We start from the raw sequence: 12,547 nt of genomic DNA on the forward strand, positions 1-12,547 counted from the left end.
CAATTAAGTTACAATTCATTTAAAAATACATTAAAATAATATTTTATTTATTTATTTATTTAACATTTACACTTTAAAACGATATAAAAATATAAAAATAAAATCTTAAAATAAAATAAATAAAAATAATATTTTCAACGCAATAATGAAAGTTTTATTGTCATTTTTTTAACAATTAATTCAAGTGAAATGGAATATTATAATAAACTAAAAAAATTAAATAGAAAAGGAACGATAACATTTTTGTGGTATTAAAGGTCAGGAGTAGATAATTCAATGGGAACTACCTGAGAATCAATAAGGAAAATTATCTTTAGAAAAGGCAACAAGCCATTGATTTTCCAGGTCAATATCAAGTTTAAACAGAGAGGGGATTAAGGTGCGGCTGTCATAAATTTTGGTTGTTTCTGGTTATTGCAACCATCAGCTCAGATGTCGGCAAGTGAGAAAACAAAGATATGGCTTCCGCCTAATCTTTCATCAAAACAGGGCCCTCTGAAGAACTATCTGTCCATCAAAATCAACTGTCAATTTCTGGCATGCAGACATTTTCTATTAATTTCAGGCGAATGGTGATTGATAAGCAAGTCTACGACCGACAAAACACTTTCGAGCTGGGTCGTGGTTCATGGTTATCCCATCCGAGGTCCACATGTGGGCACTCTTGCCATACACGAACCACTGAGAACGATCTTGCTTTAGCCCTAATCTTCCAAGATCACATTACCCGCAGGCAATTTTAACTGTGAGTTGGGTTGGGCATGTGCTCTTATGATTTGGAATGGAAAATTAGAGACAAGCTTTTCTCCGAAGAAAAGAAAAAGAAACAAGTCAGGGTAATAATTACGGCCAACGCCTGCCATGTGCATGGGAGACGTGATGGTCGGTTTTGTTCTTGCTTTTCTTATTCTGCGTCACATGGAATGCAATGCCTGCATCAACTTGCCTTGTTTTTTATCCTAAAAGCAAGTCTTTCAGATGTACCAGAAACAAGTTTAGAATAATGTGTCGAGATGCGCTTGTGACTTAAATTCATGATGATGTCTGCACAATCGCTCTAGTGCTGGAAGCCTACACACACACACACACACTCATTTCTTTGTTAAAGACAGTTACTGTAGCTAGAAAAGATTCAGTGGTTTCTATCAGTTCATAATTCAGATGTGTTCTTCAATTTATATTTCTAGCATTGGATTCTGCCCCGGCAAACCAGACGACAATGCAGAGCAACATGGTAGAGCGACAAGGGAAGTGGAAAATGATATCCCTTGAATTTGTTTGTTCCTAAAAAGGAAGAGACATTAATATTACTATAAAATAAGTTCCAAGACAACCTTGCTATCATAAGGAACAGCAGAATGGGTTGCTAATGTGAGGACTTTGGTAGCAACCCATGTCATAATTATTTAAAATTGCTATCTATATACAACAAAAAATTAGCAGAAAAGGACAATTCAAAAGGTTGGGAAAAAAAGAATGAAAGAAGGTATTCCCTGAGGTGACAGAACTGTAACACTCTTCTTGCGCAAATCTTCCATCCCAGCGAACAATTTTAGAAGGGAAGGAAAAAGAACGAGACTTTTCCTGATCAAAATTTTAACTTGCATCGGTGTCCTTGGCACCGGCAACAACTTTGCGGTGGCGCCTAGAGCCAGACCTCCTCCCGCGCCTAGACGGGGCTTTCCGAACAGGAGCACCTATGACCTTTACAGTTGAAGTTTCAGGTGTTGTTTGAATTGGAGGTTCATTAAACAAAACAGGTTGTGGTGGCTGTAGTTGTAGTAGCGATGGTGGAGGTGGAGGTGGAGGATATACAGGAGGAGGACGAGCCATCTGTTCTAAAACATCTCTATGGTATTTCTGCGGATAGAAACAAACAGTTGTAGGTTAAAAATAAATGCACAAGAGAAGGACAACGGAAGAGATGACAAGATGTGCAATCAAAAAAATGGAACAGCATCATTAGATAGATATTAGTCAAATTACTCCGGGTGTGTGTTTAAGACACTATTACACTTGATGTACTATTATAATGAAGGCTTCTCCACTCAAGAGCAAAAACACAGGTTAAATGTACCCTCTAGTAAAAATTAAATATAAGAGAACTCTGTGCTATGATGAGTTTCCAGCAAGTAGCGTTTGAGGTAATTTTCATAAGAAAAAAAAAAAAAGAATCAGAAAAGAGATTTGATGAGCCAAAGTATGGGAAAAAATTCAGAATATCATCAAGTACAGAAGTTGCTATGCGAAGCCTCCTCCAATAAGCCACCAACATGCAAAGTGGCATCTTTTAACACAATTTTACCATAATACAGTGCAACAAGACCAAAACATAACTTCCATAAGGATTGCTAATGGACCCTGATAAACCTACGCAACTACAGAAATCAAAAGGAAATGCTTATCTGCAACCTAAAACCTAAACTAAATTATGTCAGAAACAACATTCTATGAAGGAGTTCAATTTGTTATAAACTATGATGTTCACAAGATATTTTTGTACAAACAAAACCAACAATACATAAAATGATTACCTGAACAACAAAGTTGCGCCTTTCACAGTCCAGGAACATGTTGACAGTCCAATTTGTTTTCTCATGGATCTTATCCCTGACAATGGAAAAGCTGATTTGGTCCCTTGAAGTAAAGCGATCAACTTCATTGAACCAAAGGCAAGTAAAGAGGTTGCTAATAGGAACATGCTCCCTTATCACAACACATCCTTCAGGAACATCTGCAGTGCCATAGGTGAACAGGAATTATATAAAAGACAAAGAAGTGCAATGAAACTCCCAAAAGGAAACAAGGATCTTGCACCTACCACTTGTAATAGGAAGCTTGGCCTCAGAATATGGAGTCAAACCCTCCTTTTTATAAAATTCTACCTGAAAGTCAATGGAGGCATTTTCATATTTGCCTGCAGCTTTATTTGCCTCAGCTTCCATAAACACATCAAAGCGTCTGTAATGTCTAGAAATTGCAAAAGTAGCATTTTTCCTCCACAAGTGCCTGAAGAGAAGCTCAAGAAATAAGTGTAGTGCTCAAATGTTGATTCTGGCAAACTAATAACAATATCGTCTATATTGTTCAAATCATGAGAGCATTCCATTTTCAATATCTTGTACTGATCCCCGAGGCAAGTATTTTAGCTCATTATAAGCTTGTTAAATAATCCACCCATTAACTTCTCTTGCTATCCATGCTAAGCACATGGCATGTCCATGATCAAGCTGCAAAGGAAAATCTTCGACTGAAGCAAGCAGGATAATGGGAGAAAATTATCACATTTGGTAACACCCCATTTGTCTCTCTCAGAAACAGTGTTTTTATTCAATCTATTTACAAAATGATTTGGTCCACCAATATGTGGCCCGCACCATCACCGTTCCAATTAAGGAAAGGCTGTTGCAGGACGTGGTTTCTTATGTTCTTGGAAGAAAAGGATATGTTCAACTAACCTAAAGCCTCAAAACTCAAAAAAGTAGAGATCAGCTACATGAATCAATTTCATCCATTTAGTTGGAAGAAAAGAATATATTTCATGAAAATACCAGGACCAAGAAAGTCCAACAGAATTGGTTGGAATTATATACATGTGAGCAGTGCTACTACATCTCGATGATCTCCTAATCAAACAAAAAAGATATACATTTCATAGTAAATTGGGAGCAGGAAAAAATTAGTTAACGGTTGTGATAAACAAGTGCCTTTGGTTGGTAATTTCTGAGTTCAGGATTCTAATTTAGCCAGTATTGAGAAAGAATTGAGTGACTATTGGAATGACATAAAGGACTAAGGATACAAATTAAAAAAAGGAGTGGAAAGCTAATTAAAAGTTTATTTAGAGATAAAATAAGGAATTATGAAATAGAAAGAGTTTAAGCAGGCAACCAAACAAGGAGATTCAAGTTACAATGAATACATATGTTGGAGAACATATGATATATAATTCCAGAAACCTGAGTAATGAAATTTTTTCTTGCTTGATTGATTTCCAATACTTATCACTGAAAACATACCAAGCTCAAGAAAATAATAGGACAAAGGTAATTTGACCAATAGAAACAACAACCACGGAGTGCTTACGTGGCTTATATCCAGATACTAGTGAACGTCATCTCACTTCTATGCATAAATGGCATAGCTAGATCAAGGAAAAAAACAGACAGACCAACAGATACACAGAGAAAGAGAGAGAGCAGAAATCAGTGTTACCTTTCTAGAATTTGATATGGATCAACAAGAAGTTCAAGTTTTCCATCAATCCACAAGGAAAAGCGGGCATTCGGAAACATTCTATGTGATAGAAGCTTTGGAACCTGTCATGGGCAAAACAATGGTTACCAAGTCAGTTAAAGTACAAGCTAGTGTAAACTAGCCATTAGTGACCCATGCGCCTGCTGCTGATTTTGGAAAATAAAATAATTCTAGCTCTCAAAATAAAATTTCTTTTGATTTACAAATGAAAGCTCAAAAGCTATTTTCTTTCAAATGTCGTCTCAAATTCTCAATGTTCCTTAAGATAAATACATCATACAAAAAATAAGCTGGTTCACTTTTTATCTTTTGGTGGTAGTGTGGAAAGCAGGTGTGGGGGTTGGAAGGATTAATCAATAATTGTTGCATACAACTTCTTGGTTCTGGATGTGATGGAAAAAATCAAGTTCATTCAACCATTTGCATCTCCCTTCCATTCATGATGGATCAAAAAGAAGTGAAAGGATTAAAGCTACAGTGTTATCGATGACCAAATGGACAACCAATAAGCCAAATGTGGACAGCAGAAGTTGTCCAAAACTGAAGTTGCAGGTTGAAGTTTTTGACAAGTACCTTTCCATTGCGCCTTCCATCTGCGTAAGGAAGATTATGGACAACAACAATTCTCCATAAACCGATTTTCCTGCTGTCATCAAGACCACTGTTGTTCTTTAAATATGCTTCTGTTTCTTCATCAACAAACATGAAGAAGCAGACAGTGTTCTTGGAGTATTCACTAATATTATGTGGTTGTTGTATATCATCAAAAGCTCCTAAGAGGAAGAAAACAAGATCGTTTAATTAGCAAACCATCAGCTTAACAGAGGGAAGGGTAAGTTGGGATCCCATTACACAGAGCGATACCAAATATTGCTGAGGCAACAACAACACCGTGGCACTGGTCCATCGCCTCGAGATCAATTTCATCCATGTCAAATCCTGTATTCTGGCCAGGTCTTTTCCCTTGGACAAATCTGATCAGTGCACGTGCATTCAATAAATATGTCGGGTGAGCAGTTATAAGTTGGCAACAGGTAGAGAAATTGGTACAAGAATTAGTTAATGGAATGATTAGTATAAAAATATAAAGTCAGTTGGAATTCCAAAGGAACAGCCTTCAATATTCATAAATATGTAAAAGATCTTTGGGGAGAGACCATACCCACAATGCACACTCATTGACTCTCTAATATGATAAGAGTCACTTCTATGCTTCAAAGTAGGATATCCACCAAAATCTGAGCCTCCAAAATCTCTTTCCCCGCTTAGAAGATCCTCATAGATATATGTCAAATTCTTGATTACTGGAGAAAACGAGGGGACCTTCGGCATTAAAGCAATGGCTTCTTCCACAGGAAGGTAACAAACAGGACATGCTGAAACATAAATGAACAGGAAATCTCAGGAGCATCAGTGAGATTTCATTAATCAGATATTATATGTCTAAGCACCTCAGCATACAGGAAGGTAACATACAGACATGCTGATCCATAAACAAACAGGAAATCTCAGGAAATCCCTGTCAGCTTAGAATGTTACAAATTATAGCATGTGAGCAGTCTATAACTAATGGCTGTTTAACCAAAAAAGGAAGAAAAAAATCTAGAAGACAACATTTTAGGGGAGGGAAGGCACTTACGCCTTGGTCCGGTTCTTTTTTTATCTGCTGGTGGGGGAGGTAAAGTAAAACTATTACATGGATGCCCTGGAGGAAGGGTGTACCCCAGAAAATATGCAGGAGGAGGAGGAGGCAAACTAATATCTGAAATTATTCCTTGAAGAAAAGAAGTCTTGTTCTCAATACGGCTTAAGGACACTGAGGCATTGACACTAATATTAGGAGGACGGCCATCTTCCTGCGCATCTTCACCTGCAAACAAGGAAAAATTAAGATGTTATTTCCAGCAGTGCAATCAAACTCAAAAAAGACCACAACATGGACAGCTCTATCAAGGGTGGAATGCGGTGAAGGCTCGAGAAGTGAATAAAACTGAATATTTTCAAAATTTATTAAAAATAAACACCACTCAATGGAACCAATAACCATAAGCACGTCATCAACGAGATGAGGGCATTGATCTCCCAGCTAATGTAATAAGAGCAAAGTATGAACGAACTAAACAACACATTTCCCAATTCAAACAATCAACTGAAAGAATTGCAAGAATCACATAACAGCCTATAAGGACCAAATCGACACAGCACCAGCAATGAATTTATGCGTTCTTCTAAACTAACAAACAAACTTAATAACCACTATAATCACATATCCTATGATTGAACACATCAATATCCACGCAATAACATCATATAGATAAAGTCATACCTTTTCCTACATACAAAACCCAGACAAAAACCGCGGCAGAGATGACACAAAGGAACAGCATTCCGACCTTTTTTCTACCAGCAAACTTGACGATCCAATGGAAGAGACTCTCTTTCTCCTTGAACATCTTTGCAGGCTTACTACGGCCAGTTGTTTGCATAGAAAAGGGGGCGCCACTAAGACCACCATTACCATTCTGTTGTAGTAGTTGTAGTTGCTTGTCCAATGAACCATAGCTACCAGAACGGATCCCCAATGACCCTCCAGTCATTGTCTTTCCTTAAACCTCACACAAAACAACACCCCCTCTCATCTCATCTCAAAAACCCCACTTGTTTTTGCCAACATTAGAATCAAATACTATCAAGAATTCATCAACAGATAATGGGTTTAACGAGGAAAACAATCAAGACCCACTTCACCAAATTGGCCAAAGATGGTTTTTCTTTTGTTCTTGAACACACTATCAATGCTCTGAATTCAAGAAACAAAGCAAAACAGTTATAACCCACTTCACCAAATCGCCCTCCGGGGCACCTTCAAAATTTCACTCTCCGGAACCAAATTATACTTCAAATCCAAAATCTGGACAATTGAAAAGAGCTCAAATTCAAAATAGCGAGAGATAATTTAGCATGGATGCAAAAAGTCCAAATCTTTTTTCGCATCTATGAACTAACAGATCAAAGCAACTGTATATTAAAAAAAAAAAATCGATCTTGAAGTAAAAAAAGAATAAGAAAAAGGAAGGGATTTTTTATCGGATTTTGAAGAGATTAAATCTAAGGTTTTGAAATCGAGATTTGTTTCCTACCATTTATTTCAAAATCAAATCTGGGATTGGTGTTTCATGAGTTTGTGTATGACTTTTGTTTTTTTGTTTTTTTGTTTTTTTTTTTACTAAATTTGAGGTTATTACAGAAAGAATCTGAGAAATTCAGTGTTTAAATTTATATTGGTATAATATATAAACAAATATATACTTAGAATTAATGATAGGATTATGACTGACGAACATGGAAATAATAATTTTGATATGGTAACCTACAGACATGTGGGTGATGTTAACAAAAGTGTAAAACAATGACGTTTAAAGTCAAGGAAAGACATTTGTCGAAGGTTAGATAAAGTCATCAATGGCTTAATTGTATTTCTTAATACTTTTTAATTAATCCATGAGGGGGGGAAAAGAAGCAATTAGAGATGGTGCATATTTTGAGTGTTTTCATTAATTAATAATTAATTTGTTTTTCTTAAACCCTTATGGTTATTAATTAACGAACAGTTCTAAACATTTGGTTTTGCGTCAATTATGTTTGATATTTTTATTATTTTTTTAATATATGGAATTCTATGGAAACTAGTTCCTTGCAACTTTTTTTTTTAGAATTAGTTACATGAAATTGAATTAATGAATATTCATTTTTTATAGTGTATTTGATATTATAATAAAATTTGTTTTTAAAAAGTTTTTTAAATATATCAAAATAACTTTTTAAAAAATTATTTTTTACTTAGTATATTAAAATTATTAAAAAATATATTAATTTTGTATTTATCAAACCAGATATAATTTTAGAACAAACCACTCAAACACAATTTAAAATACAATAGCAAACAATTACCAAAAGTTTTTTTGAGCACTTTGAGACTATTTTTTTTATTTTTTATTAATATTAGTATCCGAGTTAGTTTATGTGCACCTCGATTAATTTCACAAGCCTTAAAATTAACAATTATATAAATCTTTAATAGTTATCATATTAACAACCACATAAAAAAACAAATCACTTAATCATGAGTTCTCACAATTGACACATATAAGTATTGATGCACAACATCCTCTGACATGTTGATTATTGCCGGTGAATTCCATCTAATATAAGAGGTTGGATGTGTTGGAATTTTAAGAGTTTAATTCATGTAATAAATAGGCTTCTTATAGATAAATAAATAAATAATGTTATTTGCCATAGATTACAAATATAATAGATAAAAACTAATCAATCAAAACCCTAGAATTGATGATCAAGTGATTTATCTTACAAGTATAATTCTAAATGCTTGAGATTAGAAGGGCAATTAGTGTTAAGATGATCACTGATGGTAATTATGCACCTACCATTAATGGATAGAACACCATCTTGGATAAATGATCTTTTCAAGCACAAACCAACGAGATTACATTTTTGTGTCTAAGAATATTTTTTATTTTTAAAATTATATATATATATATATATTTATCTACTGATATTAAAAATTAAAAAATATATATTTTAATATATTTTAGAAAATAACCCTAAAAACAATACAAAATAAATTCTAAAATGAAGACAGAGAGAGAGAGGACCCCCTGAACACACACAGGTTCTGCAAATCTAGAGTTTGAAAGAAACTCTACAACTAATAATCGAACCTGTTGGCTGTTGTTATTGTTCATTGAACTTAATTATGTGATTTCTTAATTGCTAATATTTTTTTGTTCAAACTACAGTCTCATGAAAACGTGTCTTGATATGATTGAAGGAAGTGTAAGTGGTAGACTGTATATTCAATGGATGCAATAAATTTGGATATTATTGTCGACAAGGAGGGGAAGAAGCATGCATATAATAGGGAGGAGATGTCAACTTAACTAACTAGAATAAAGCATGGGTATTAAAACCGGTTTGGTCTGACGGGTTAATTTCAAACTTGATTTTTTAGTTGGTTTAATTTTCAAATTAAATTTAATAATTATGAAATAAAAAACAATAATAAAATTTAATCTGGTTTATGATATAAATCTCGAGTTAGCGGAGGTTGATTGAGCTAAATTTTCAAGTTAAACAGCACTGTTCAAAGTAGAAATAAGAAATAAAATTAGGTTTCTATTGATCAAGCCAATCCTGAAATGATTTTTCTTGAACATTCAGTATAAATGATAGATATAATAGGACAACGGAGCTATTAATTGAAGAAAAATCTCTCCTCGTGGGAACGAGAGAATTCAGTCTCAATGGACAAGAATCTCTCCCCGTTGGCTGTTTCTGCAATTTCCTCGCAATAAACAGATGTGTCTCCTTTGGATCATCCTGGCGACGAGGACGAATATTCTCCCCCACAGCTCTCTGATGTGAGTTGAAGGATATTTATTTTTGTGTTTTAAAAATATTTTTTAAAAAATTTAAATATTTTTTTATTAATTTTAAATTAATATATTTTTAATTTTTTAAATTATTTTAATATACTAATATTAAAAATAATTTTTAAAAAATAAAAAAATAACATTAATATAAAAAATTATTTGAAAAGCAATTACAACTACAACAAAACACACTAAAAGCCTGTTTGAGAGTGCTTTTCAAAAGTATTTTTAAAAAAATTTAAAAATTTTTTATTTTTTTCTTTAAATTAATATGTTTTTGATGTTTTCAAATCATATTTTGATACACGGTTCTCAAAAATAATTTTTAAAAAATAAAAAAAATATTATTAATATATTTTTTTAAATGAAAAGCAACAACAACAACATTTCCAAACAACTTCCATGCTAGCTCACATAAAAAGTTTCTGAAGCTGTTATTGAATAATTTATGAATGCGACAGGCGGGAAAATGTAGCCATCGCATGGTCCAGGAGGCATCGTATAGTGAAAGCGTGGGAGTTTGATCTTCTCCACCCTTCGCCGCCCAAAAGGCGTCTGGCTAGCAGAGCAACAGCTCAACATCATTATACCACCGCCAGTCGATTAAGATTTAGATAATTCCAAAATATTTTTTATTTTTTATAATTCATTGAGTTTTTTATTCAGAAATAAAAAAGCACTATCCAAGTTCAAATAAATTAAAATTATTTAGTGAAAGTGGATTGAGTTTTTACTTGTGATCAAATCGAATATAGAGATGTTAGAAACATGATAGCTAAAGGATGAAATTAACCAAATTAATAGTACATGTCTCAGTATGCCACGACCCTTATAATTCAGGGGCCAAAAATTATAAATAAACCCCCCGCTGCATACTATTATGGAAAAATATCGAATTGATGTATCTAGAAGAACCTAATAAATTCCGTTCCATAATATGAAAAAATACAGATAAAATTTATTGGTTATACTCATTAAATGCTAGGAAAGGTGGTTAATTTGTCACGTCTGAATAATCCAAAATTTGTGGCTGAGATGCTTTCAATCAATTCCTTTGTTTCCTTCGTCCTTCTACTCTGTTCTGATTGGATTTTTCTTATAAAAAAATGTGATAGATCGGTTGGAAAATTATTGAGGAAATAATACAATTCGAAAACAACTGTATCTTTTAATATTGATTATGTACATGATTGCCATTGGGAATACCACTTTAACACAATTGTGGTGGTTTCTCGTGTAGTGGTATTTTTTCTTTTGTAAAATAATTAATCTTATTAAAAATTAATTTAAAATTTTATAAAAATTCACTGATTGTGAAAATAAAATGATGTGATAAAAAAAATTGAGTAAAACAATAAAATGAAAAAAAAGGTCACTAGGGACACACAAAAATTTCCTTTTTTACACAATTATTATTGTTAAAAAGATCTCGACAAGATAATTATAATTTTATCTTGGAAGACCAATTAAATAAGTTTGTAATTAATCCGAAATAAAATCTTTAACAAATTAAGATTATGTTTGATGATTTTTTAATATGTGGTTAGAATAGTCTCGTTGAGATTTTATACTAGATGTGTCGAAAACAAAGCTTCAATGCATCCTTGATGACCCGATTTTTTTTAGCCATTAAATCTTGGATTTCATTTATTGACTTAAAAATTTACATTGATTTTTGTAGCTATCAATTAATTTATTGGATAAATGACTTTTGAAACAACTATTACTTTTAAAAGTGGTTGTGTAAAATCATTATTTTTAATAGTAATGGTTTTTAATTATTATTTTCAATAATCATCATGCGAAAATTATGTTATTTTTTAAATATTTTCATGTTTTTTTTTTATTAAACGTGTTAGAATTACAAAAGACCCGTTATGATAGCAAATGAAGACCAATTTAGATGCGAGACATTACTAAATCTGCAGAAAAGGATTTAATTAGAGTGGGATTTTCAACTAATCCATCATTATCTCTCATTCATTTGTATAAAATTGCCTCTTTGACATGATTACATAACCAAGAAGAAATTGGGTGGGTGCGCAGGACAAGAGAGGAGTTAGTGACATTTTAACTCTTTTTAAATAAGGATAAATTAAACTGTCATCCATCTGCCATTGTAATTCCTCATTTAGGCTGTGAAGCTCTTTCAACAGTGATTATGGTTGGCAGGTTGTTTTCATTTGCTGCTATCTCTCAAGCTCTGCTCCTAGCTTCTGTTTTCTAAATTGTTTTCTTTTTTTGAAAAAAAATAATAATTAAATTGATGGTTTTTTATGTGTTTTTTGATAATTTTTGTCAAAAATATTATTTTTATGTATTTTTAATTGAAAGAAATTAAAAGAAATATGACCCCACACACAATTAATTTGCATTTCAACCTCCTAAAACCTAAATCTGTCCAGCCAGTACTTGAGATCAATGAAGAATGGATTTGAATCTGAAAAAACAACAATTTTGGTGACATTTGATTGGTGTTAGGTTCTGTCTTGAAATTATATTTTCTGAAAGGTCATAGCTTGAAATAATTATGTTTGTTTGGAAATATTTTTTTTATAGTCTAATTCTCTTATTAAAATTTATTATATTTAACAAATCTAAAATAAGAATACTCTAAGGATCAAACTCCAACCCATTTAAATATCTACTTTCTCTACACACACAAAAAAAAAAAAAAACTATCCTATTAAAAAAACTTAATTTTTTTTTTCTCTAGCACGGAATTCCAATGATTTTCTATTATTTCTCTCAATCTAGGAGCCAATAAATAAAAAAAAAAAATTGAGTTTAAGATCAAAATTGTTTTGCCTTTAATTTAGGAAACCAAAGGGGTCTAA

At 32.7% G+C, this 12,547-nt stretch overlaps 1 protein-coding gene across 1 annotated transcript; it reads right to left on the reverse strand.

The window, feature by feature from the left end:
* Positions 1 to 1,273: 1,273 nt before the first annotated feature.
* Positions 1,274 to 7,594, reverse strand: LOC118047300 (probable hexosyltransferase MUCI70). Its single transcript, XM_035056554.2, has 10 exons — positions 7,398 to 7,594; positions 6,584 to 7,168; positions 5,897 to 6,127; positions 5,420 to 5,633; positions 5,122 to 5,231; positions 4,831 to 5,030; positions 4,216 to 4,319; positions 2,822 to 3,009; positions 2,535 to 2,734; positions 1,274 to 1,860 (listed from the first exon to the last, which is right to left on the reverse strand). The coding sequence occupies exons 2-10, from the start codon at positions 6,852 to 6,854 to the stop codon at positions 1,597 to 1,599; spliced, it is 1,782 nt and encodes a 593-aa protein (XP_034912445.1). The 5' UTR covers positions 6,855 to 7,168; positions 7,398 to 7,594; the 3' UTR covers positions 1,274 to 1,596.
* Between the last annotated feature and the right edge of the window lie 4,953 nt (positions 7,595 to 12,547).

This window comes from Populus alba, chromosome 4 (genome assembly GCF_005239225.2).
Source record: "Populus alba chromosome 4, ASM523922v2, whole genome shotgun sequence".
NCBI lineage: Eukaryota > Viridiplantae > Streptophyta > Magnoliopsida > Malpighiales > Salicaceae > Populus > Populus alba.

Excerpts from the sequence above, each read along its gene's own strand:
- LOC118047300 (XM_035056554.2), bottom strand. The coding sequence starts at position 6,854 with ATGACTGGAGGGTCATTGGGGATCCGTTCTGGTAGCTATGGTTCATTG. Across the intron at positions 5,031-5,121 it reads TGTTGCCTCAGCAATATTTG|GAGCTTTTGATGATATACAA; the intron begins GTATCGCTCTGT and ends TCTTCCTCTTAG. Across the intron at positions 4,320-4,830 it reads ATGGAAGGCGCAATGGAAAG|GTTCCAAAGCTTCTATCACA; the intron begins GTACTTGTCAAA and ends TGCCCATGACAG.